The sequence below is a fragment of the Manis javanica genome, chromosome 3 (genome assembly GCF_040802235.1).
Source record: "Manis javanica isolate MJ-LG chromosome 3, MJ_LKY, whole genome shotgun sequence".
Taxonomy (NCBI): Eukaryota; Metazoa; Chordata; class Mammalia; order Pholidota; family Manidae; genus Manis; species Manis javanica.
In genome coordinates, this window is record NC_133158.1 from 135138570 (window position 1) to 135164865 (window position 26296).

At 35.9% G+C, this 26296-nt stretch overlaps 1 protein-coding gene across 8 annotated transcripts in view; it reads left to right on the plus strand.

The window, feature by feature from the left end:
* Nucleotides 1-26296, plus strand: part of PHC3 (polyhomeotic homolog 3) — a 93719-nt gene that overhangs the window by 51447 nt on the left and 15976 nt on the right. For all 8 annotated transcript variants that reach the window (XM_017654616.3, XM_017654618.3, XM_073232101.1 and 5 more), the window contains 4 exons: nt 67-220; nt 7873-8123; nt 10758-10917; nt 25097-25211. In XM_017654616.3, coding sequence (XP_017510105.1) covers nt 67-220; nt 7873-8123; nt 10758-10917; nt 25097-25211 — 680 coding nt within the window. The remainder of the gene's footprint in view (nt 1-66; nt 221-7872; nt 8124-10757; nt 10918-25096; nt 25212-26296) is intronic.

Genomic DNA, 26296 nt, shown 5'->3' on the forward strand with positions numbered 1-26296 from the left:
AAGTCAGGAGCATCTTACTAAATATATTTGCAGGAACATTTTAAGGCAGTGGGTTTGTTGTCGCAGGTCTATCAAGTAGAAGATGTGTGTGAAGAGGAAATGCCCGGAGAACCAGATGAATGTGTCCGGATGGATAGAACCCCACCACCCCCTACACTGTCTCCAGCAGCTGTAACTGTGGGGAGAGGGGAGGATTTAACTTCTGAACATCCTCTGTTAGGTGAGGAAATGTCTAAATTTGGGGCCATTTTCTGTTAGATAAGTGTTAGTAATTGAAAATTTTTTTCTTCTACTATAAATGATATTGGACTAATTTATTATATAATTAATTATAGCAAAACATCAATTAGAATTCAAGGATTTTTTGATGAGCCATCTAAGTGAAAAACATATTTTAGCCTCCTAATTTTTAGTGTTTTGTAGATGTGTTTCATGTGCCCATTCAGATTCTTGTGTCAAGCTATTTCTAGCATTAAAATTAGAATAAATAAAAGTTTTATCAAAAGGTATCAGTTATACTTTCCAAAAATCACAAAGCATTCTAAGTCATATTTGACATTCCTCATAACTGCTTGTGATCTAGACTGAGTAAATGCTTTCCAAATGTCATTTCCTAGACTGTAATTAAAATGAAGTCTAATTGTTACTAGACATATGGATTTAAAAATTCTTGAAGTTTAAGTATTCAAATTTGTAATGATTACTTCAGTGTTACTTATAAGCTCAAGTAAATCTATATGTTCCTCCTCACAATATCAAAGTGACTGAATCCTAGGTATTAAAATATAGTATGACCTATAGACCAGTGTCTAGGTCCTAAAAAAGTTGTATCCCCTGTTTTGTTTATTTATTAATTTTTTAGTTTATGAATATTTTTCTTAGATCAAGGGTTGGCAAACTATTGCTCACATTTCAAATCTTTCCTGCTGTCCATTTTTGTAGGGCCCATGATCTAAGAATGGTTTTAAAGCTTTTGAATGGGAAAAAAAATCAAATCAGAAGTAGTATTTCATGTCATGTGAAATTCAAATTTTGTTGTTCATAAATAAAGCTCTATACAACACAGCCACGTTCATTTTTTCAAATCGTATATATGGTTACTTTTGTGCTACTGAAGCAAAGGTAAGTTGTTACAGAGACCGTAAGGCACTTTTACAGAAAGTTTACTGACCCCTGATCCAGGTAATACCAATCTTGATTCAGGTTTCATTTTAAGTATTCTGTTCTGTTGAATATCTCAAGGCCCTAGAGATCGTTTTTGGTTAAGAAGAATCACTGTAGCAGGCATAGAAACAAATGGTAATGGGACACTGATTTTGCTACCAAAGCAACCCTTGCCTTCTCTTTCCTTCATCATGCCACATTTCTAACCCATTCCTTCTCTCCAGCTTTTATTCCCTACTACCAATGTGAATCTTTGGAAAGCATAGGAGGTGGAATATCAATTGTCTTCCAACTTTTTCCTCTCCTGAAAAATAGTAAACATTTAGTCAACAAATTATATAAAATACTTAAGATAGGTTTAATATTTTTGCCTTTATTCAAAATAATATCTCAAAAGATACATTTAAGAAACTCTAACATAGTATTAAGTCTTTGTAGTTTCTGTACATCAAAAAAAGGATTTACGTTGCTACAGATTTCATGGAGTTTTGTTTTTTTTTGAGAGGGCATCTCTCATATATATTGATCAAATGGTTGTTAACAACAATAAAATTCTATATAGGGGACTCAATGCACAATCATTAATCAACCCCAAGCCTAATTCTCAACAGTCTCCAGTCTTCTGAAGCATAACGAACAAGTTCTTACATGGTGAACAAGTTCTTACATAGAGAATAAGTTCTTACATGGTGAACAGTACAAGGGCAGTCATATCACAGAAACTTTCAGTTTTGATCATGCATCATGAACTATAAACGGTCAAGTCAGATATGATTATTCATAGAAACAAATTTAATTGAATACTAACCTTCTTTTGTGGCTATGACTTAATTATTTAATAAGCATTACTAATGATACTCAAAATGTAAACATTTAAAAAATATTGGAACACAAGAATATCTTCACATTTTTTCCCTCAGGAATTTAGTCTGAGATCCTGGTAAGCATATCCCTCTGGCTAAACTGTCTAAGTAAACTTAGACTTTTGACTCTTCCTGTATTTTACTTCTTATTTACAACTCTTCTGTAGTATATAAGAGGGAAAAGCAAGCAGAGTTTGATTTTTTTTATAATCTCATCAAATGATGAAATAAACTAACCTGCAAAAACATAGGACTTGGTTTCCATCCAGGATTTAGTTCTTATAAATCTATAAAAATTCTTTATAAGTTAAAAGCATCCATTAAAAAAGGTAGACGAAGCTTATAGATCATGCTCAGAAAATCAGACTGTGAATAGGTGGAGTAACCTGTGGCAAAGTCTTACTAGGTAGCTAGGGTTTTCTCTCAGTTGTCTTAAATCTAGAGTGTAATTGTTCTACTGCAGTACATCAGTGTTGCTTGTGCTTTCAATTTTGACAGCTGATTATAAACAAGCAAGTAATAGCTGTTAGCTTCTTCAAAAAATAACTTATAGCCCTAATTTTAACAAAACTGAGGACTACATGAGATTGACACATTTATACATATGATCTAAAAATTAATTAGGATATATACCAAGCAGTAGTTTTTTGAACAAACGAGTTATACTTAATTCAGCTTTGTAGTTCCAAAATAGCAAAGTATCTATAAATCTTTAGGAGACATTAAAAATTTTCTTATTTTTCAGTTCTCCATAGATTTATATTTTCCTTCTAGCAGAAAACTGTGCCTTTTAGTCCCACTTCACAGTTATATATCCTGTTTTTTTTCCTTTACGGGAGTATATGTGAAAATGGGGTGTGTGGGGTAGAGTTTTTGTGGACTTCCTCAGTCTGGTAATACATGCTGTGTAGTTATGTATTTGTTCCCAGAAATCAGTAAACCAGCATTTTCTGCTGACTTTCTTTGTAAATTTTTAATAAAGGATTGTATAATTTTGAACAGGTTTTCCAGTACAGTTTATCTTGGCAGATTATTTGGTAGAAGTAGTTTAATTTATGGCTCTAATAGTACTGTGATAATAACCACATCAGAGTTCCTAAGTATGAAATGTTAACTTTTCCATTTCTGAGAATACTATACAGGTGATCACCACACTCTTGTTAGCTGAAATTTTTATACCTTTTTAAAAAAATTTTTTAATTTTGGTATCATTAATCTACAATTACATGAAGAACATTATGTTTACTAGGCTGCCCCCCTTCACCAAGTCCCCCCCACATACCCCTTCACAAGTCACTGTCCATCAGCGTCATAAGATGCTGTAAAATCACTACTTCTCTGCTCTGTGTTGCACAGCCCTCCCTGTGCCCACCCCCCACACTATACATGCTAATCGTAATGCCCCCTTTCTTTTTCCCTACCCTTGTCCCTCCCTTCCCACCCATCCTCCCCAGTCCCTTTCCCTTTGGTAACTATTAGTTCATTCGTGGGTTCTGTGATTCTGCTGCTGTTTTGTTCCTTCAGTTTTCCTTTGTTCTTATACTCCACATATGAGTGAAATCATTTGGTATTTGTCTTTCTCTGCCTGGCTTATTTCACTGAGCATAATACCCTCTTGCTCCATCCATGTTGCTGCAAATGGTAGGATCTGTTTTTTTCTTATGGCTGAGTAATATTCCATTGTGTATATGTACCACATCTTCTTTATCCATTCATCTACCGATGGACATTTAGGTTGCTTCCAATTTTTGGCTATTGTAAATAGTGCTGCGATAAACATAGGGGTGCATCTGTCTTTTTCAAACTGGAGTGCTGCATTCTTAGGGTAAATTCCTAGAAGTGGAATTCCTGGGTCAAATGGTATTTCTATTTGGAGCATTTTGAGGAACCTCCATACTGCTTTCCACAATGGTTGAACTAATTTACATTCCCACCAGCAGTGTAGGAGGGTTCCCCTTTCTCCACAACCTCTCCAACGTGTGTTGTTTGTCTTTTCAATGATGGCGATCCTTACTGGTGTGAGGTGATATCTCATTGTGCATTTCTCTGATGACAAGCGATGTGGAGCATCTTTTCATGTGTCTGTTGGCCATTTGAATTTCTTCTTTAGAGAACTGTCTATTCAGGTCCTCTGCCCATTTTTATTTATTTATTTATTTATTTATATTTTTTATTTTTTTATTAGTTTTATTTTGGTATCATTAATCTATAATTACATGAAGGACATTATGTTTACTAGGCTCCCCCCTTCACCAAGTCCCCCCCCACATACCCGTTCACAGTCACTGTCCATCAACATAGTATGGTGCTGTAAAATCACTACTTGTCTTCTCTGTGTTGCGCCCTCCCCATGTCCCCCAACACACTACACATGTTAATCGTAATGCCCCCTTCTTTTTTCCTGCCCTTATCCCTCCCTTCCCACCTGTCCTCCCCAGTACCTTTCCCTTTGGTAACGGTTAGTCCATTCTTGGGTTCTGTGCTTCTGCTGCTGTTTTGTTCCTTCAGTTTTCTTTTGTTCTTATACTCCACATATGAGTGAAGTCATTTGGTACTTGTCTTTCTCTGCCTGGCTTATTTCACTGAGCATAATACCCTCTAGCTCCATCCATGTTGTTGCAAATGGTAGGATCTGTTTTTTTCTTATAGCTGAGTAATATTCCATTGTGTATATGTACCACATCTTCTTTATCCATTCATCTACTGATGGACATTTAGGTTGCTTCCATATCTTGGCTATTGTAAATAGTACAGCGATAAACATAGGGGTGCATCTGTGCTTTTCAAACTGGAGTGCTGCATTCTTGGGGTAAATTCCTCGAAGTGAAATTCCTGGGTCAAATGGTATTTCTATTTTGAGCATTTTGAGGAACTTCCATACTGCTTTCCACAATGGTTGAACTAATTTACATTCCCACCAGCAGTGTAGGAGGGTTCCCCTTTCTCCACAACCTCGCCAACATTTGTGGTTGTTTGTCTTTTGGATGGTAGCCATCCTTACTGGTGTGAGATGGTATCTCATTGTGGTTTTAATTTGCATTTCTCTGATGACAAGCGATGTGGAGCATCTTTTCATGTGTCTCTTGGCCATCTGAATTTCTTCTTAGAGAACTGTCTATTCAGCTCCTCTGCCCATTTTTTAATTGGATTATTTGCTTTTTGTTTGTTGAGGTGTGTGAGCTCTTTATATATTTTGGATGTCAACCCATTATCGGATCTGTCATTTATGAATATATTCTCCCATACTGTAGGATACCTTTTTGTTCTATTGATGGTGTCCTTTTCTGTACAGAAGCTTTTTAGCTTGATATAGTCCCACTTGTTCATTTTTGCTTTTGTTTCCCTTGCCCGGGGAGATATGTTCAAGAAGAGGTCACTCATGTTTATGTCTAAGAGATTTTTGCCTATGTTTTTTTCTACGAGTTTTATGGTTTCATGACGTAGATTCAGGTCTTTGATCCATTTTGAATTTACTTTTGTCTATGGGGTTAGACAGTGATCCAGTTTCATTCTCTTACATGTAGCTGTCCAGTTTTGCCAGCACCATCTGTTGAAGAGACTGTCATTTCCCCATTGTATGTCCATGGCTCCTTTATCAAATATTAATTGACCATATATGTTTGGGTTAATGTCTGCAGTCTGTTCTGTTCCACTGGTCTGTGACTCTGTTCTTGTGCCAGTACCCCATTGTCCTGATTACTGTGGCTTTGTAGTAGAGCTGGAAGTTGGGGAGCGAGATCCCCCCCCACCTTATTCTTCCTTCTCAGGATTGCTTTGGCTGTTCGGGGCCTTTGGTGTGTCCATATGAATATTTGAACTATTTGTTCCAGTTCATTGAAGAATGCTGTTGGTGATTTGATAGGGATTGCATCGAATCTGTATATTGTTTTGAGCAGGATGGCCATTTTGACGATATTAATTCTTCCTATCCAGGAGCATGGGATGAGTTTCCATTTCTTAGTGTCCTCTTTAATTTCTCTTAAGAGTGTCTTATAGTTTTCAGGGTTAGGTTTATTCCTAGGTATTTTATTCTTTTTGATGCAGTTGTGAATGTTATTGTTTTCCTGATTTCTCTTTCTATTGGTTCATTGTTAGTGTACAGGAAAGCCACAGATTCTGTTAATTTTGTATCCTGCAACTTTGCTGAATTCCGGTATTAGTTCTAGTAGTTTTGGAATGGAGTCTTTAGGGTTTTTTATGTACACTATCATGTCATCTGCAAATAGTGACAGTTTGACTTCTTCTTTACCAATCTGGATTCCTTCTATTTCTTTGTTTTGTCTGATTGCCATGGCTAGGACCTCGAGTACTATGTTGAATAACAGTGGGGAGAGTGGGCATCCCTGTCTTGTTCCCGATCTCAGAGGAAAAGCTTTCCGCCTCTTGCTGTTCAGTATGATGTTAGCTGTGGGTTTATCATATATGGCCTTTATTATGTTGAGGTACTTGCTTTCTATGCCCATTTTGTTGAGAGTTTTTATCATGCATGGATGTTGAATTTTGTCGAATGCTTTTTCAGCATCTATGGAGATGATCATGTGGTTTTTGTTTTTCTTTTTGTTTATGTGGTGGATGATGTTGATGGATTTTCTAATGTTATACCATCCTTGCATCCCTGGGATGAATCCCACTTGGTCATGGTGTATGATCCTTTTGATGGTGAAATTTTTATTCTTTAGGGATTCCTATTCTTTGTTCTCTATCTAACTGAGTGATATTTTGAGCATCTTTGATAGTGGTATCAATCCTTTTCATACTGATGGTGGAAAGGAGTTACCATAGCAGTTAAGAGCACTGTCTCCTGAACCTGACTCCCTGGGTTAGTATGTATCCCAACTTCATTACTTATTAGCTGTGTCCTTTTAGGCAAGTTTCTTTATCTTTCTGTCTTTTGGTTTCCACATCTATAAAAATGGAGATAATAACAATACCTACCCATAGGCTGGTTTTGAGGATTAATTGAGTTACAGTATGTAATGCATTTACACAGTACCTGGCATGTAAGTGCTCAGTAAGCAGTAATATTAATCTTACACACATGCTCTTTTTTGGTTATTTTTCTCAGACATCTGTCATATAATATTCCTACACATCTACTCAATAATATTCCTTTACAGACAGTAAAGGTTTGGTACAATCAAATGGGTGGGTAAAGTCTCCATCATAGGCTGTATATAGACTGTTGGATCTATCTTATTGTGGTCCTCAGAGTTTGAAGGGGAGAAACACAGCGATCCAGCCCAACATTTTGTGGTTGCCTGGTACAACAGGCCCTGGAACACTAGTGTTCCTTCAAACTGATGTTACAGTGCCACTGAAGAGTTAGTTGTTTTTAAAAAAAAATGTGTGGATTTGATTTAGCCTTACTGTGTGAAATAAGGTGATGGCTTATGTGATTGATTAAAATCTCTACTTATTCTGTGGATTCCATTTTTTTTTTATTTAACTATACTTTAAAAGCACTTTTTCCCCCAATACCATTTGAAATATATAAACAAAGAGGGAATTTAATACCTGTAAATCTTAAAACTTTTTCAAAATGGAGTACTTTTAGTAATTATTCTTAAATTGACATTGTAAACATTTTCATGTCTTATCAGACAGTTCTTTTTTAACCAAGGTTGGAATGATAACTTTGAGCAAGTTATTACTCCCTTCTCAGGAAAAATGGGGATAATAGTTACTGTCTCATAAGGTTAATTGTGCAGATTAAATGGGATAATAAACATAAAGTTCTTAGAATAAAACTAAAACACTTACAAAGTTTTTAAAGTACCAGATAATAACTATTTGCCTGGGCAGAATGCTAAAGGTAAAAAAAAAAATTCCTTTTTTTTTTTTCCAGAGCAAGTGGATTTACCTGCTGTGGCATCAGTCAGTGCTTCAGTAATTAAATCTCCATCTGATCCTTCACATGTTTCTGTTCCTCCACCTCCACTCCTACTACCAGCTGCTACCACAAGGAGTAGTAGTACATCTATGCCCAGTAGCATTCCCAATATAGAAAACAAACCTCCACAGGCTATTGTTAAACCACAGATTTTAACCCATGTTATTGAAGGCTTTGTGATTCAGGAAGGATTGGAGCCATTTCCTGTAAGTAGCAAGCACATTTGTATTTTTTAAATTATACTTGTAGCATAATTTAAAAAGTTTCAGTCTGTTAATGTTCTCTTAATATAAAGCTAAGGTATCAATCTTTTATCTAGAATTTATCTCTATATATCCTTTATTTCTAAATATACATATGAAATTTTATGCTAGCTATATAGATGTATAAAGTAGGGAGAAAAATCTCAGGATATAAGGATATCAGTTTAAAAATTTTTAGAGCAGGGTAGTTGGAAGTTTACTCAGTGAAATAAACTTTTCCATTTTTTTTTTAAGGGGACTGAAATGATACCTGAAGTATACTATTTTGTCAAATGGTGTTCCTTGTATAATGTGGTACTTTGTGAACTTTAACTTGAGTATTAGGAAATTACCTCCCAATGACCTAATACTTAAGTTGCCCAATTGATGGTTTATAATAAGCAAATAGATTTTCCCATTATTCTTAAACTTCAGTCTTCACCTTTTAAAATGTTCACCTCAAAGTGGATCTATCACTGAAAATTATAATTTGGGACTGAACGTACATAATTTATATACTAATATTTAGAGATGAACATTTTTTCCTTAGAAAATAAATCAAAGCCAAGAGGCCAAAATCAAAGCCAACAAAACAGAGTAATTTATTTTGAAGGCCTTTGAATCATCTGATTTTTCAGATTCATGGGTAGTTAACGTCTTGGGCTGTGATAGTTGGTTGCCTAATCAGTTGGCCTTTGTTTTTGGTTTACTGTGTGTGTATTTGGATCCCCTATAAGAATTCTGGTATAGCCAGTGGGGGAACAGTCTCTTCTGAGCATTTGGATACTCTGACTCCGCTGTATACTGACTGTGTAACTTTTGTCAAGTCACGTAACCTTTTTTTTTTGACCTTCGTTTTGCTCATCCAGGAAATGGAGATGATACTTTGCTCTTAGGGTTGTTGTGAGGATTAAATGTGTACAGATGTTTCTGTTAAGTGTCTGGCACTTAATAGCCATAGCTGTTAACTATCAATTATTTCGAGTGATAATTATAACTTGTTTTTCAGATTATAAAAGTAGTACATATTATTTTTTAAATGGAAAATTTGGGAAATATTCAGAACAAATAATTCCCAGTAATACCACAATGTGTATATTATATATTCTCATATGAACATGATTATTATAATATATACAGTTCTTTTTCACTTAGTATATATTTTGAGCATCTATTTTCTTAGATGATTAATATTTGACTTTATGGCCAACCATAATTTATGTAATCCTTCCATCATTGACACTTTAGGTTTCCATTTTTTCACTACCCAAATAGTCCTGAAAAACATAAGTTGGGGTAAAGATTCAATAATGTAGGTAACTGTCGAACCACTTGTGTTATATACTTGAAACCAATATAAGATTATATATCCACTGTATTTCAATTTAAAAATAAACAAACAAACAAATAAGTAACACAAATAATCCTGAAAGGAACGTCTTTATATATAAATTATCCACATTTTAAATAATTTCTTTAGCATAAATTCCCAGAAGTGCAGGTATTAGATTATATTACATATATATTCATAAGATTCTTGATATATATTGCCAGATTATTTTCTGGAAAGTTTATTTTAATTTATTCATATACCAGAAGTATGTATGTGTGTGTGTGTGTGTGTGTGTGTATATATATACACACACACACACACATACTCTTAGCAGCACTGAATATTATAGTTTTTTCAGCAATAACTTGCATAAATTTTACTTGAGGCATATTAAATATACTAAGTGGAAGTGAACAAAATTTAAACTTCATCGGTGATTATTCTTTGAGGTTAAATATAAAAATTTCCAATAAGCTATTGTTCACCAGGTGTGGTGGAATTTGGAGACTTAACCAATGTTCTCAAATAGATTAAGAGGTTCTATTTTTTAAGATTTGCTGAGTGTTCACCAGTAAATCAGTTTTTGGTCCAGATTGTTTTGCTGAAAGTACTTCTAAAATAAGTTGTTGATTTTAATGTTAATATTTGAGGGTTTTTCCATTTCTTTTTATCATTATAGTGGATTAGGTTGCTGAAATAAGAGTCAAAAGAGATTTGAGTGAAACCCTTGATTCCACTTTCTATAAGGAAATCACCTAAACTCTTTGAACATTCATTCCTTTATTTTAAAAATATATACCGCAATGATCTATGTTGAGGAGATAACCTGACAGGGTAAAAAGCTTTTTTTATAAATGAAAAATCTTTTTTTTGTAGAAAAAAATAAATTAAGGATACTGGCTAATCAAAATTTATTACTGTTTTCTTTTTAAACTTTTTAAAAAGTATATGCCTGAACCAGGTCCCATTTGACAGAGACTTTGAAGCATCTATACTGCTGTTGGCTTGAAATACAAAGTGTTAATGTCCATATTGCCAAACCTTTTCTCAAGGGATAATGCATTTAATGAATGGATCTGATGAGTTGAACAAGTAAATTATTACAGATACCATTCATTTCAAGAGGTTTGTTTTAACCATGTTATTCCTGAAAGTCTTCAAAATATTTCACTTTATGGCCAACCATAATTTATGTAATCCTTCCATCATTGTTTGACACTTAAGGTTTCCATTTTTTCACTATCATTCTGTTCTCTCTTTTAAAGGTGAGTCGTTCATCTTTGCTGATAGAACAGCCTGTGAAAAAAAGGCCTCTTTTGGATAATCAGGTGATAAATTCTGTGTGTGTTCAGCCAGAGTTACAGAATAATACAAAGCATGCAGATAATTCATCTGACACAGAAATGGAAGACATGATTGCTGAAGGTTTGTGGATTTCACTTAAGATACCTTTTAAATTAATTTTGAATTGTACTGCTTGAAACAGGACATAGATTTTTATTCTACATGGATTTTCACTTGGAAGTATTCACTTTTATTCTCATATAATGCATTTTTTGACTGAACTAATGAGAAAGCTAACTAGACTCGTACTGGTTTTGCATCATGTCACTTTAACTTTTGAAGGAATGTGGGTGGGAAAAGTTGCCTTATATATGAGTAACTCAAAATTTTTTATCATCAAAACAACCAATTTCCTGTCTTTATTTTTCTAAGCAGACTTAAGTGAAAGACTATTTTAATGAGTTTGCTTAAAAGTTTACAGTTTCTGGGTTGTTTATTTCCATATTCTGACATTTGAAATCAGGTGGATATTACAATTGTATCAAGGATGTACTCTTCAATCAAGAGGTGATTAAATTTGTTCAAAGAGAAAAATATCACTAAATCTCCTTAATATCAAAGAATCCTTTTTTATAGAGTTTATTCTGACAGTGAGCATTCCATAAAAGTCAAAGTGGTCAGAAAATGACTGCAGCAAAATAAACATAAATGCAAAAATGATAAATTTTTATCTTTTCTTGATTCTAATCATACCCATACCTTGATACAGTTCAATTTAATCAGATAGCATTTAACATTTAACATAGGGCTCTATAGTAGTGAATTAGTTAACATCTGTGTCTGAGTAATTATTCTCAATATCATGGTATATTTAATCTAAAACTATTCATTTTGCAAATATTTATTGAGCATATACTATGTGTCTATACTTTTCTAAATTAAGCAAAATAGCATGCTAGTAAGCAAAATAGATAGTGTCTTTGCTCACAGTTTTCCTAATTCTTAAAAGGAAGACAGTTTGTCATTATTAGTAATTTATAAACTATTGCAATATATTCATCACTGTTTTACTTTTTATTTTAACAGCAAAGAGTATGACAGTTTATTATCTATTATTATGATAGTAGATTACTGCTGACTTAATATTGAGCTCAGGTCAGTCTAATGGCTTTTTTATTTTAAAAAATGTTAATCATGAAAAATTTCAAACATACATAAAATTTGAGAGAACTGTATAATAAATTTCCAGTCACCCAGACTCACATTATCAATCATTTTTATCTTTGTGCCACAGTAGCTTCATCCATCCCTTTTGTTTTCCTTCCTCTCCTCTCTCCTCTCTTTTTGATTCTTTGTTGCTTTTTCTCTTTCCCTCCTTTCCTTCCTTCCTTCCTTCCTTCCTTCCTTCCTTCCTTCCTTCCTTCCTTCCTTCCTTCCTTCCTTCCTTCCTTCCTTCCTTCCTTCCTTCCTTCCTTCCTTCCTTCCTTCCTTCCTTCCTTCCTTCCTTCCTTCCTTCCTTCCTTCCCTCCGTCCCTCCCTCCCTCCCTCCCTCCTTCCTTCCTTCCTTCCTCCCTTCCTTCCTTCCTTCCTTCCTTCCTTCCTTCCTTCCCTCCTTCCCTCCTTCCCTCCTTCCCTCCCTTCCTTCCTCCCTCCCTCCCTCCCTCCCTTCCCTCCCTCCCTCCCTTCCTTCCCTCCTTCCCTCCTTCCCTCCTTCCCTCCCTTCCTTCCTCCCTCCCTCCCTCCCTCCCTCCCTCCCTCCCTCCCTCCTCCCTCCCTTCCTCCCTTCCTTCCTTCCTTCCTTCCTTCCTTCCTTCCTTCCTTCCTTCCTTCCTTCCTTCCTTCCTTCCTTCCTTCCTTCCTTCCTTCCTTCCATTTTAAAGAAATCATGGTCTTAATTTTATTTCACTCGTATATACTTCCATGTGCATTTCTAAATAATGTACATTTTCTTATATAACTATAATGCTGTATCACATATAACAATATTACTAATAATTATTTGGTGTTATCTAACCCATACTCAGATTTCTCCAATTATGTAACTATTATCAAAATTTTCATTTGAGATGAAGATAGTAAAGATGAATGTACAGGGATTTTTTTCTTTCCTGTAAGAAGTATATAAAAGAACATCTGGGCCAAGGCATATATTAATGTGCCCTCTTGTGAGCACACATTGGAGAAAAATGGAAAACTGCATATTTCATGATACGGTTTGTATATAATAGACATACATCATATGCTAGACTGTGCTAGAATCTGAGAGGAGCTTTTGATCTAGCAGGACCTACCGAATCTCTGTAATAGAAAGATAAATAGGGAGAAGTAAGTGTTAAGTTTTAAATTAATTTTATAGACAATCAGAACTTGGGACTTTACCAGTGTTTGAGATTTTTGCCAGTCTTTTTTTATAGAGATGGAATTTGACCTGGATCTTGGATGATAGAATATAGACTTAAAATAACAAACTGGAAGAATCTTTCAGGTTAGAATAACATGAATAAAAATATACAAGGGATGTTGAAGTGCTAGGTAACTTCAGGAGGGGGCAGTGAACAGTGGACAGTTGGGTTAGAGAAGTAGTGGGAAGTTAAAATTGGGTGAGTCAAATTCTAACGTACCTTGAATATTCTGCTCAGAAATCAGGAGTTATCTTGTCATCAAGAGGATGGTTACTGAAGATTTTTAGGCAGGTGACATGAACAGTGTTTTTGGAAAGTACTGGTCATCTGTAGTATGAATATAGAGGTTGGGTATGTAATTGACACTTGTAGTCATGGTGAGGAAGAATAACGGAAGGATTGATGGAAGACAAGGCAAAGGTAGTTTAACAGGATAAGATACATATCAGAGTAACGAAAAGGAAGATTCAAAGATGATTAACCTATGCAATGAGTAGTAAATAAGCCATAAAGACCTGAGCTAATGCACAGTATATAATGAATACAGATAATAATTACTACAATCATCAAACTTTTTTTTTATTAAGGTATTATTGATATATACTCTTACAAAGTTTCACATGAAAAAACAATGTGGGTACTACATTCACCCATATTATTGGGTCCCTACATACCCCATTGCAGTCACTGTCCGTCAGTATAGTAACAAGCCACAGATTCACTATTTGCCTTCTCTGTGCTACACTGTCTTCCCCAAGACCCCCCACACCATGTGTACTAAACAATACCCCTCAATCCCCTTGTCCCTCCCTCCCCACTAGCCCTCCAACACCCCTCCCCTTTGGTAACACTAGTCCCTTCTTGGAGTCTTGTGAGTTTGCTGCTGTTTTGTTCCTTCAGTTTTGCTTTGTTGTTATACTCCACAAATGAAGGAAATCCTTTGGCACTTGTCTTTCTCCACCTGGCTTACTTCACTGAACATAATATCCTCCAGTTCCATCCATGTTGTTGCAAATGGTAGGATTTGTTTCTTTCTTATGGCTACATAGTATTCCATTGTGTATATGTACCACATCTTCTTTATCCTTTCATCTACCAATGGACACTTAGGTTCCTTCTATATCTTGGCTATTGTAAATAGTGCTGTGATAAACATGGTGCCTATGTCTTTTTGAATCTGAGAACTTGTATTCTTCGGGTAAATTTCTAGGAGTGGAATTCCCATTTCAAATAATATTTCTATTTTTAGTATTTTGAGGAACCTCCATATTGCTTTCCACATGGTTTAACTAGCTTACATTCCCACCAGCAAGGTAGGAGGGTTTCCCTTTCTTCACATCCTCACCAACATTTGTTGTTGTTAGTCTTTTTGATGTTGGCCATCCTAACTGGTGTGAGGTGATATCTCATTGTGGCTTTTATTTGCATTTCCCTGATAATTAGTGACGTGGAGCATCTTTTCATGTGCCTGTTGACCATGTAAAGTTCTTCTTTGGAGAACTGTCTCTTCATATCCTCCACCCATTTTTTATTGGGTTATTTGCTTTTTGGGTGTTGAGGCATGTGAATTCTTTATGTATTTTGGATTTTAACTCCTTCTCAGATATGTTGCTTACAAATATATTCTCCCATACCGTAGGATGCCTTTTTGTTCTGTTGATGGTGTCCTTTGCCATACAGAAGCTTTTTAGTTTGATGTAGTCCCATGTGCTTGTTTTTGCTTTTGTTTCTCTTGCTCGAGGAAGAAGTTGCTTATGTTTGTATTCAGGAGATCTTTGCCTATGTGGTCTTCTAAGAGTTTTGTGGCTTCATGACTTACACTCAGGTCTTTGATCCATTTTGAGTTTACTTTTGTGTATGGGCTTAAACAATAATGCCATTTCATTCTCTTGCATGTAGCTGTCCAGTTTTGCCAATACCAGTTGTTGAAAAGGCTGTCATTTCCCCATTGTGTACGGCCATGGCTCCTTTATCATATATTAATTGACCATATATGGTTGGGTTTATACCTGAGCTCTCTAGTCTGTTCCATTGGTCTATTCTGTTCTTGTGCCGGTACCAAATTGTCTTGATTACTTGTAGTAGAGCTTGAAATTGGGGAGTGTAATCCCCCCAGCTGTATTATTCCTTCTCAGGATTGTTTTGACTACTCAGGGTCTTTAGTGCTTCCATATGAATTTTAGAAATATTTGCTCTTGTTTGTTGAAGAATGCTGTTGGTATTTTGATAGGAATTGCATTGAATCTGTAGAATGCTTTAGGCAGGATGGCCATTTTGACAATATTAATTCTTCCTGTCCATGAGCAAGGGATGTGTTCCATTTATTGGTATCTTCTTTAATTTCTCTCATGAGTGTCTTTTCAGAGTATAGGACTTTCACTTCCTTTTTTAGGTTTATTCCTAGGTATTTTATTCTTTTTGATGCAATTGTTAATGGAATTGTTTTCCTGATTTCTCTTTCTGCTAGTTCATCATTAGTGTATAGGAATGCAACAGATTTCCACATATTAATTTTGTATCCTGCAACTTTGCTGAATTCAGATATTAGATTTAGTAGTTCTGGAGTGGATTCTTTAGGGTTTTTTTATGGACAATATCATGTAGTCTGCAAACAGTGACAGTTTAACTTCTTATTTACCAATCTGGATGTGCTTCATTTCTTTGTGTTGTCTGATTTCTGTAGCAAAGACCTCCAAAACTTTGTTGAATAAAAGTGGAGAGAGTGGGCGTCCTTGTCTTCTTCCCAATCTTAAAGGAAACGCTTTCAGTTTTTCGCTGTTAAGTATGCTGTTGCCTGTGGGTTTGTCATATATGGCCTTTATTATGTTGAGGTACTTGCCCTTGATACCCATTTATTGAGAGTTTTTATCATGAATGGATGTTAAATTTTGTCGAATGCTTTTTCAGCATCTATGCAGATAATCATGTGGTTTTTGTCTCTCTTTTTGTTGATGTGGTGGATGATGTTGATGGATTTTCTAACATTGTACCATCCTTTCAACCCTGGAATAAATCCTACTTGATCATGGTGGATGATCTTTTTGATAGATTTTTCAATTTGGTTTGCTAATATTTTGTGGAGTATTTTTCCGTCTATGTTGAACAGGTATATTGGTCTGTAGTTTTCTTTTATGTGGTGTCTTTGCCTGATTTTGGTATTAGAGTGATGCTGGTCGCATAGTATGAGTTTGGAAGGATTCCCTCCTCTTCTACTTTTTGGAAAACTTTAAGGAGGATGGGTATTAGGTCTTCATTAAATGTTTGATAAAATTCAGCAGTGAATCCATCTGTTTCAGGAGTTTTGTTCTTAGGTAGTTTTTTGATTACCAACTCAATTGCATTGCTGGTAATTAGTCTATTCAGATTTTCTGTTTCTTTCTGAGTCAGCCTCAGAAGGTTGTATTTTTCAAGAAAGTTGTCCATTTCTTCTAGGTTATCCAGTTTGTTAGCATATAATTTTTCATAGTATTTACTAGTAATTCTTTGTATTTCTGTGGTGTCTGTAGTGATTTTTCCTTTCTCATTTCTGATTCTTTTTATGTGTGTAGACTCTTTTTTTCTAGATAAGTCTGGCTACAGGTTTATCTATTTTGTTTATTTTCTCAAAGAACCAGCTCTTGCTTTCATTGATTCTTTCTGTTGTTTTATTCTTCTTGATTTTATTTCTGTTCTTATCTTTATTATGTCCCTCCTTCGACTGACTTCGGGCCTCATTTGTTCTTCTTTTTCTAGTTTCGTTAATTGTGAGTTCAGACTGTTTATACAGGATTGTTCTTCTTTCCTGAGGTAGGTCTGTATTGCAATATACTTTCCTCTTAGCACGGCCTTCGCTGCTTCCCACAGATTTTGCAGTGTTGAATTATTGTTGTCATTTGTCTCCTTATATTGCTTGATCTCTATTTTTATTTAATCCTTGATCCATTGGTTATTTAGGAGCATGTTGTGAAGCCTCCATGTGTTTGTGGAATTTTTTCATTTTCTTTGCATAATTTATTCTAGTTTCATACCTTTGTGGTCTGAGAAACTGGTTGGTACAATTTCTTATTCTTTTTTTTTGCCATTTTTTAAATTAAGGTATTATTGATATACACTCTTACGAAGTTTTCACATGAAAAAATAATGTGGTTACTACATTCACCCATATTATCGTGTCCCCCCATACCCCATTGCAGTCACTGTCCATCAGTGTAGTAAGATGCCACAGGGTCCCTACTTGTCTTCTCTGTGCTACACTGTCTTCCTTTGGACCCCCCACACACCATGTGCACTAATCATGATACCACACAATCCTCTTCTCCCTCCCTCCCCATCCACCCTACCCTACCCCTCCCCTTTGGTAACACTAATCCCTTCTTGGAGTCTCTGAGTCTGCTGCTGTTTTGTTCCTTCAATTTTTTTTTAATTTTGTTATCTATCACTAATCTACAATTACATGGAAGAACATTATGTTTATTAGGGTCCCCCCTTCACCAAGTCCCCCCCACAAACCCCATTACAGTCATTGTCCATCAGTGTAATAAGATGTTGTAGAATCACTACTTGTCTTCTCTGTGTTGCACATCCCTCCCCATTCCCCCCCCACATTATACATGCTAATCGTAATACCCCTTTCTTCTTCCCCACCCTTATCCCTCCCTTTCCTCCCATTCTCTCCAGTCCCTTTCCCGTTGGTAACTGTTAGTCCATTCTTGGGTTCTGTGATTCTGATGCTGTTTTGTTCCTTCAGTTTTTCTTTGTTCTTATACTCCACATATGAGTGAAATCATTTGGTATTTGTCTTTCTCCGCTTGGCTTATTTCACTGAGCATAATACCCTCTAGCTCCATCCATGTTGTTGCAAATGGTAGGATTTGTTTTCTTCTTATGGCTGAATAATATTCCATTGTGTATATGTACTACATCTTCTTTATCCATTCATCTACTGATGGACACTTAGGTTGCTTCCATTTCTTGGCTATTGTAAATAGTGCTGTGATAAACATAGGGGTGCATGTCTTTTTCAAACTGGGCTGCTGCATTCTTAGGGTAAATTCCTCGAAGTGGAATTCCTGGGTCAAATGGTATGTCTATTTTGAGCATTTTGAGGAACCTCCATACTGCTTTCCACAATGGTTAAACTAGTTTACAATCCCACCAGCAGTGTAGGAGGTTTCCCCTTTCTCCACAACCTCGCCAACATTTGTGGTTGTTTGTCTTTTGGATGGTAGCCATCCTTACTGGTGTGAGGTGATATCTCATTGTGGTTTTAATTTGCATTTCTCTGATAACTAGCGATGTGGAGCATCTTTTCATGTGTCTATTGGCCATCTGAATTTCTTCTTTGGAGAACTGTCTGCTCATCTCCTCTGCCCATTTTTTAATTGGATTATTTGTTTTTTGTTTGTTGAGGTATGTGAGCTCTTTATATATTTTGGATGTCAACCCTTTATTGGATCTGTCATTTACGAATATATTCTCCGATACTGTAGGGTACCTTCTTGTTTTATTGATGGTGTCCTTTGCTGTACAGAAGCTTTTTAGCTTGATGTAGTTCCACTTGTTCATTTTTGCTTTTGTTTTCCTTGCCTGGGGAGATATGTTCATGAAGAAGTCGCTCATGTTTATGTCCAAGAGATTTTTGCCTATGTTTTTTTCTAAGGGTTTTATGGTTTCATGACTTACATTCAGGTCTTTGATCCATTTTGAATTTACTCTTGTGTATGGGGTTAGACAGTGATCCAGTTTCATTCTCTTACATGTAGCTGTCCAGTTTTGCCAGCACCATCTGTTGAAGACTGTCATTTCCCCATTGTATGTCAATGGCTCCTTTATCGTATATTAATTGACTATATGTTTGGGTTAATGTCTGGAGTCTCTATTCTGTTCCACTGGTCTGTGGGTCTGTTCTTATGCCAGTACCAAATTGTCTTGATTACTGTGGCTTTGTAGTAGAGCTTGAAGTTGAGGAGTGAGATCCGCCCCACTTTAGTCTTTCTTCTGAGGGTTACTTTGGCTATTCGGTGTCTTTGGTGTTTCCATATGAATTTTTGGTTGGTACAATTTCAGTCTTTTTTAATTTACCAAGGCTCTTTTTGTGGCCTAGTATATGATCTGTTCTTGAAAATGTTTCATGTGCACTTGAGAAGAATGTTTATGCTGCTGCTTTTGGGTGTAGAGTTCTGTAGATGTCTGTTAAGTCCATTTGTTCTAATGTGTTGTTCAATGCCTTTGTGTACTTACTTATTTTCTGTCTGGTTGATCTCTCCTTTGGAGTGAGTGGTGTGGTGAAGTCTCCTAAAATGAATGCATTGCATTCTATTTGCTTCTTTAGTTCTGTTAGTATTTGGTTCACATATGTAGGTGCTCCTGTGTTGGGTGCATAGATATTTATAATGGTTATATCCTCTTGTTGAATTGACCCCTTTATCATTATGTAATGTCCTTCTTTGTCTCTTGTGACTTTCTTTGTTTTGAAGTCTATTTTGTCTGATCAAGTACTGAAATTCCTCTTTTTTTTCCCCTGTTAGTTGCATGAAATATCATTTTCCATCCCTTCACTTTTAGTCTGTGTATGTCTTTGGGTTTAAAGTGAGTCTCTTCTAGGTAGCATATAGATGGGTCTTGTTTTTTAATCCATTCAGTGACTGTATGTCTTTTGATTGGTACATTCAGACCATTTACATTTAGGGTGATTATTTATAGGTATGTACTTACTGCCATTGCAGGCTTTAGATTCATGGTTACCAAAGGTTGATGGTTAATTTCCTTACTATCTAAGAGTTTAACTTAACTCACTTAGTATGCTATTACAAACACAATCTAAAGGTTCTTTTTTTCTGCTCCTTTTTTTACCTCCTCCATTCTTTGTATATTAGGTATCATATTCTGTACTCTTTGTCTATCCCTTGACTAACTATAGGGGTAGTTGATTTAATTTTGCATTTACTTAGTAATTAATTGTTCTACTTTCTTTACTGTGGTTTTTTTACCCCTGGTGACAGCTGTTTAGCCTTAGGAACATGGTTCCATCTATAGCAATCCCTCCAAAATACACTGTAGTGACGGTTTGTGGGAGGTAAATTCTCTCAGCTTTTGCTATCTGGAAATTGTTTAATCCCTCCTTCAAATTTAAATGGCAGTCTTGCCGGATGGAGTATTCTTGGTTTGAGGCCCTTCTGCTTCATTGCATTAAATATATCATGTCACTCCCTTATTGCCTGTAAGGTTTCTGCTGAGAAGTCTGATGACAGCCTGATGGATTTTCCTTTGTATGTGATCTTACTTCTGTCTCTGGCTGCTTTTAATAATTTGTCCTTATCCTTGATCTTTGCCCTTTTAATTATTATATGTGTTTGTGGTATCTTCCTTGAGTCCCTTGTGTTGGGAGATCTGTGCACCTCCATGGCCTGAGAGATGATCTCCTTCCCCAGATTGGGGAAGTTTTCTGCAATGACCTCCTCAAAGACACTTTCTATCCCCTTTTCTCTCTCTTCTTCTTCTTCTGGTGCCGCTATAATACGAAGATTGTTCCATTTGGATTGGTCACACAGTTCTCTCAATATTCTTTCATTCTTTGAGATCCTTTTTTTCTCTCTGTGCCTCAGCTTGTTTGTAATCTTCTTCTCTAATTTCTATTTCATTTATCATCTCCTCCACTGTATCTAATATCTGTTGAAACCCTTCATTGTATTCCTTAATGATTGGATCTCTGACCGGAATTCTCTCCTGAGGTCCTGAATATTTTTCTGTACCTCCATGAGCCATGTTTATGATTTTTATTTTGAAATCTCTTTTATTTTGAAATTTTTATTTTGAAACTGATGAGATCGGTTTCATTTGACTCTTTTTCTGATGTATGTAGGATTTTACTTTGAACCAGATTCCTTTGATTTGTCGTATTTGTATGTGGCGCCCTCTAGTACCCAGAAGCTCTTCTCTCTTGAGCTGCTCAGCCCCCGGAGCAATGTCGGGGGTCCAAGGGGAGCAGTGTTGGTGCCTGGGAGGAAGGAAGAGTTGTTTCCTGCTCTCGGGCTGCTGTGCCTGTCTCCACTGCCAGAATCAGTGTGCCAAACACACAGGTGTAAGCCTCTATACTTTGTGATTGTAGTTGCTGTAGGCAGGGCTTCCCTGTGGCTGGCCTGAGACCATGTCAGGGGCTGCTGGTTTGTGAGCCATGGGCGGGCTTGCCCGGAGGAAGGTGTAGTAGGCTGCATATCATGGGGAGGGACCTTGGAGCTGTGTAGCCAGCCAGGGGGATGACGTGCCTGAAGCTCCTGAAAGTTCCCAATCAGCTGGGCAGAGTGCACCTGGACAATTTTATCTATGTGTCCTCTCTCCTGAGCAGTAAGCTCTGTGCACTCCTTACTCCTTTAGCAATCCTCTTGCTGTTCAGAAGTCTCTCAGACTGCCCGCCTTTCTTTTGTCCCAGAGCAACTGTATATGGATCCCTGTTTTCCACAAGTGGCTGGAATCTCAGTTTCTCCAGGTATGTATTCCTCCCCTCTTAGCTTTCCAACCCCACTAATCACCAGAGGACCATGCAATGTAGGTTTGTGCTCCCAGAGCAGATCTTCAGGGCTAGGTGTTCAGCAGTCCCAGGCTCCCCACTCTGTTTCTCTTCCTTCTGCCTGTGAGCTGGCATGGGGGAAGGCCTTGGGTCCCACCGAGTCACGGCTTTGGTATGTTACACTCTTCTGTGAGGTCTATTATTTTCTCCAGGTGTATGCAGTCTGCCGCAGCCTTCTTTCCTGTTGCCCTTTCAGGATTCGTTGTATTAAATATATTTTCGTATTATATGAGGTTTTAGGAGGAGGCCTCTGTCTCATCTCTCATGCCACCATCTTTAATCCTCTATAGTCATCAAACTTATAAAGATTAAAAATTATCCCAACCACTAAAAAGAAAGGATAATTATGTAATGTGATAGAGGTGTTAAATATCCCTACAATGGAAATCATATATGGATGTATCAAATTAACACATTTTATACCTTAAATACATACAGTATTATATGTTAAATATATTGTTTTAAAATGATTAATCTTTTTCATAGGGGAGGTACATTTACATAAAATGTGCCAAAATTTTAAATACTTCATTATTAATTTCCAGTGTAATTTTATAAAGTGTTTCTATTACTGTGTATATCAGTGTTTATGGGAAGTACTATAGGGTGAAATGGTGAGGTCTCTTATTTAGTAGCTTTGGTTTTAGTAGTACATACATCTTAATTCATTATAAAAAACTTAATGTAAAGATTATTCTTTTTTAAGGATAAACTGTGTTTCTATTTGGACTGGTTCTGTAACCAGTATCTCCAACCAATAGATTTTGATTTACCAAACATAATATATATTTCCTGGTAAGTCATCAAACTGATCCTGGTTTCTGTCCCATTGCTTTTTTCTTTGCTGCCGATCCTCAAGTGAGCTCAAGTCTTCAGGAAGATTAAAAAGTAACTGCTCCTCACACAAAAAATGGGGACCTCTATTAGTCAGGATATGCATTTGGCCACTCAGTTAGACACCCAGAATAATACTTGATTAAGTAAGGCAGAAGTTTAATTTTTGTTGACATAGCCCGAAGGTGAGCCGTCCAGGGCATGGTGTTGGACACCTAGCCTTCCAATGGTTTATGGTTCTGCTATTCCTAGAGTGTTGCTCTCATGTCCAGGATAGTTCATCTTCATGATCACATTCTAATTAATGAGATGGAGAAAGGGTGCACCACCTGGAATTTGCCAGCATTTCTATTCATATGTCATTGGTCAGAAATTGGCCACATCTCATGCAGAAACTAGTTTTTATTCTCAGTGGTCACATTCTTAGCTGAGGATTAGGATTTGTTACTGTGGAAGAAAGTGAAGAATGGGTATTGGAGAATTACCAGGTGTCTGCCATAGAACCCCATCTTTATGAGCTAGAGCAACAATTTTTTAACTCATTTGGCTCTAATTTTTTATTACAAATGTGAAAAAGTAGCCTTGGTAACATTATCAAGTTTGTTAAAATTCTGACCAAACATAAGAACAGGAATTTTTAATCTGTTAATGTTCCTCTCGTCTTTATGAGACATAAAACTGATGTTCGGTTTTTGTTAGGTTGCTAACCTTTAGACCATACCTGCTTGGGATCTCCTCACTCTTACCAGCAAAAACATTTTCTTCTCCTTTTTAGGGTAGTCTAACCTATTATCAAGTATTACATATTGGTATGTTAATTAGTGAAAAGTTTTGAAATAAAGTTTTCAGTATAGTCTGGAAGTGAAACAACTTGAGGGATGGACTCTTTGGGGCCAGATTAGTGGCAGTGATGGTTGAGTGAGAGGTTCTGTTTCCTCTACAGAGATCAGGTTCCAAGAATGACCAAGTGAAAACACTACTGCTGGAGGTTACCACATCAGGTCCCAGGAGTTGGGAGTGTGTTGTTGAGCCATGGCTGTGTGAAAGCCATCTCTGGGTTGTTAGAAAGAACAGTTTTTATTTCACTTGTTTTGAGACTATTTCTTCCTCACTGCTACTAACTGAGACAATTTTTGTTTATGAAGGTAGTCCCGAGAATTTCCTTAAATGATCACTTGCTAGTTCATGGTTTCATTAGTCATGACAATGTATTTGGGTGTCCCTTGAAACTTTGAATCTTTCAGAGTATGCTTTTTAGTAGTTTTTGCTGCCTTCTCTTGAGTTAGCACCTTCTCCAGTAAGACTAGAATAATGGGAATGCTTGAACTTACTGAGTATATGTCATCCATGTCTACAGTTGAGTCCCTTTCTTCATCTTAATAAAACTTGGTTAAATGAAGAACATAGAAAAGCACATACAGAGTCCAGAGCTAAAAGCTTTAGTTAGCCGAGTGTTATTTTTGCAAATTTTTTATGACTTGGCATAGGTATTATGATGCAAGAAAATGACAAAATATTGTGGATTTAAGATACTGAAATTTAATAATTTTCTTTGAAGTATTTCTTAAGCAGTTGTTACGAACCTTCATACTCTTAGTATTTATGTGGAAAATAGGAAATGGAAATGTCACTTTTTAATGCCTGCTACCTATTGGGTATGTCATGTTCATTGCAGTTCTTCTGGAAAGGCATTATAAGCCCCATTTTACATATAAGAAAACTGGGTCATGAAGATCAAGTTGCTCACTTATAGGTGACACTTTGCTAATTACTTGAGAATTAATTAGGATGTTTCTTTGGATCCTGTTGTATGGCTTGAAGAAAATTACCGCTATAGAGGTGGAGGAAGGACATCTAACTTAATAGAGAGCACCCTGACAAAAAGGAGCAAATGTTAGAAATTACAAAATTGTTTGTGACTTTCAATATTAATCTAAATTATTTTTGTTTTAATATGGTGTAACTAAAAGGGACTTTTATAATTAGATATATATATCTTTAATGTATCATATACTGCAGATCTTTGAGAGTATTATTTTACATGCTTCTCTAAAATCAGACATATCAAAATTATACCTTCTTTTTGAAGTCATCCTCATTTTCTCCTGTTAAAGAGTGTTTTCTGCTTTATACTCTATAGCACAATGTACCAAAATTCATATCCCGCACGTAAAGGATTCCGCCTGAAGGGTAGTGATTTTGTCTTATTTATCTTCATTTCTCTTACAGTGCTTAATAACATTGTTTGCAGATTTCGCATATTTTGGATACTTAGCAAAATGGGCCTTTAAAAATGTATTGCTATTTAGGTAGATAAAACACCATACAATTTTGATGCTGGAGCAAGAGAGAATTGGTGGAGATGGTTGTTTTGGAGGCTTTGCTCCACCAAATGACTGTGGATAGAAAAGTTAAAAGATCATTCTTTTAATTTTCCTGGAGGGATTGAACTAGCAGCAGTCAACCAAAGTAGAGGCTAAAGGAAAATTCGCCACAGTTAAATTTTTGAAGGTTTTTCCTTTGTTTCCTTCTCTTTTAGATACATTAGAAGAAATGGACAGTGAGTTACTCAAGTGTGAATTCTGTGGGAAGATGGGATATGCCAATGAATTTTTGCGTTCAAAACGATTCTGCACTATGTCATGTGCCAAAAGGTATTTCTGTTCTCTTGAGCTTCCAAAAGCACAAACCAACAACACTGTGTGTAACAAAACAAAAAAACAGGTATAATATAGAAATAATATCAAATAGGTATTATCTGGAGCTGCTTTGGTATTTAGTTATTAAATTTTGCTCTGTGAAAACAGTGAATTTTATAGCATAATCCAATACTGAAGTAGCAGTCTCCTGGTGAAGAGAATGTCACCGGGAAAACCCTTCCTGTGAATAGACTACTAGTTCTTTCTTTTTCTTTCTTTTATTTCTTATTAAGGTATTACTGATACACATTCTTATGAAGGTTTCACATGAAAAACAATGTGGTTACTACATTCACCCATATTATCGAGACGCCCCATACCCCATTGCAGTCACTGTCCATCAGTTAGACTACTCTTACATGTAGTTTATCACCTGATTGTTTTACCAGTATTGAAATACCTGGATTTATTTTGTTTTAAATGTTTTCATTTGTTTTGACTTATCCTATTTGTTTTTAAGTTTCTAAATGGGACCTCTATAGCGTAAGTTCTCCACATTGTTACGTTATCAGACAGTGAAATACCTGTCTTTTCTGAATCTGTATTTTCAATAGTATTATAGGTAAATACTATTAATAACAAAGGAAATACTGATCTTGTCATAATTTAGATTACATTAAAAAGAGCCCTCATACTGATAATAAATCCTAATACAGGCATTTACCACTAGAGGTGATGTATGCACAAGTTGATTATTTTGAAATATGTTCTCTTTTCTAAAAAGTGATTATTTCCTCAAAGAATTTAAGATCTTAATTGTATACATCTAGGGAATTTCTTGTTTAAACATATTTTTTAGTATGGTGCCACTAAAATATACTTAGTAAAACTTAAATAATAGAAGTATTTTACTTCAAAAATGGGTTCAATGGTTTCTCAGTTGTCAATCTGTTACTCATACATTCTTTATTGTTATTGATAGCCCTAATCAAAGTATGTAACTCTTATTTTAATTTAGGAGCTTTCCAGTTTGCATATCCTACAAAAAAGAATAGTGGCTCTCTAATTTTAAGTGATTAAAAACTGATGGAAAAAAGGAC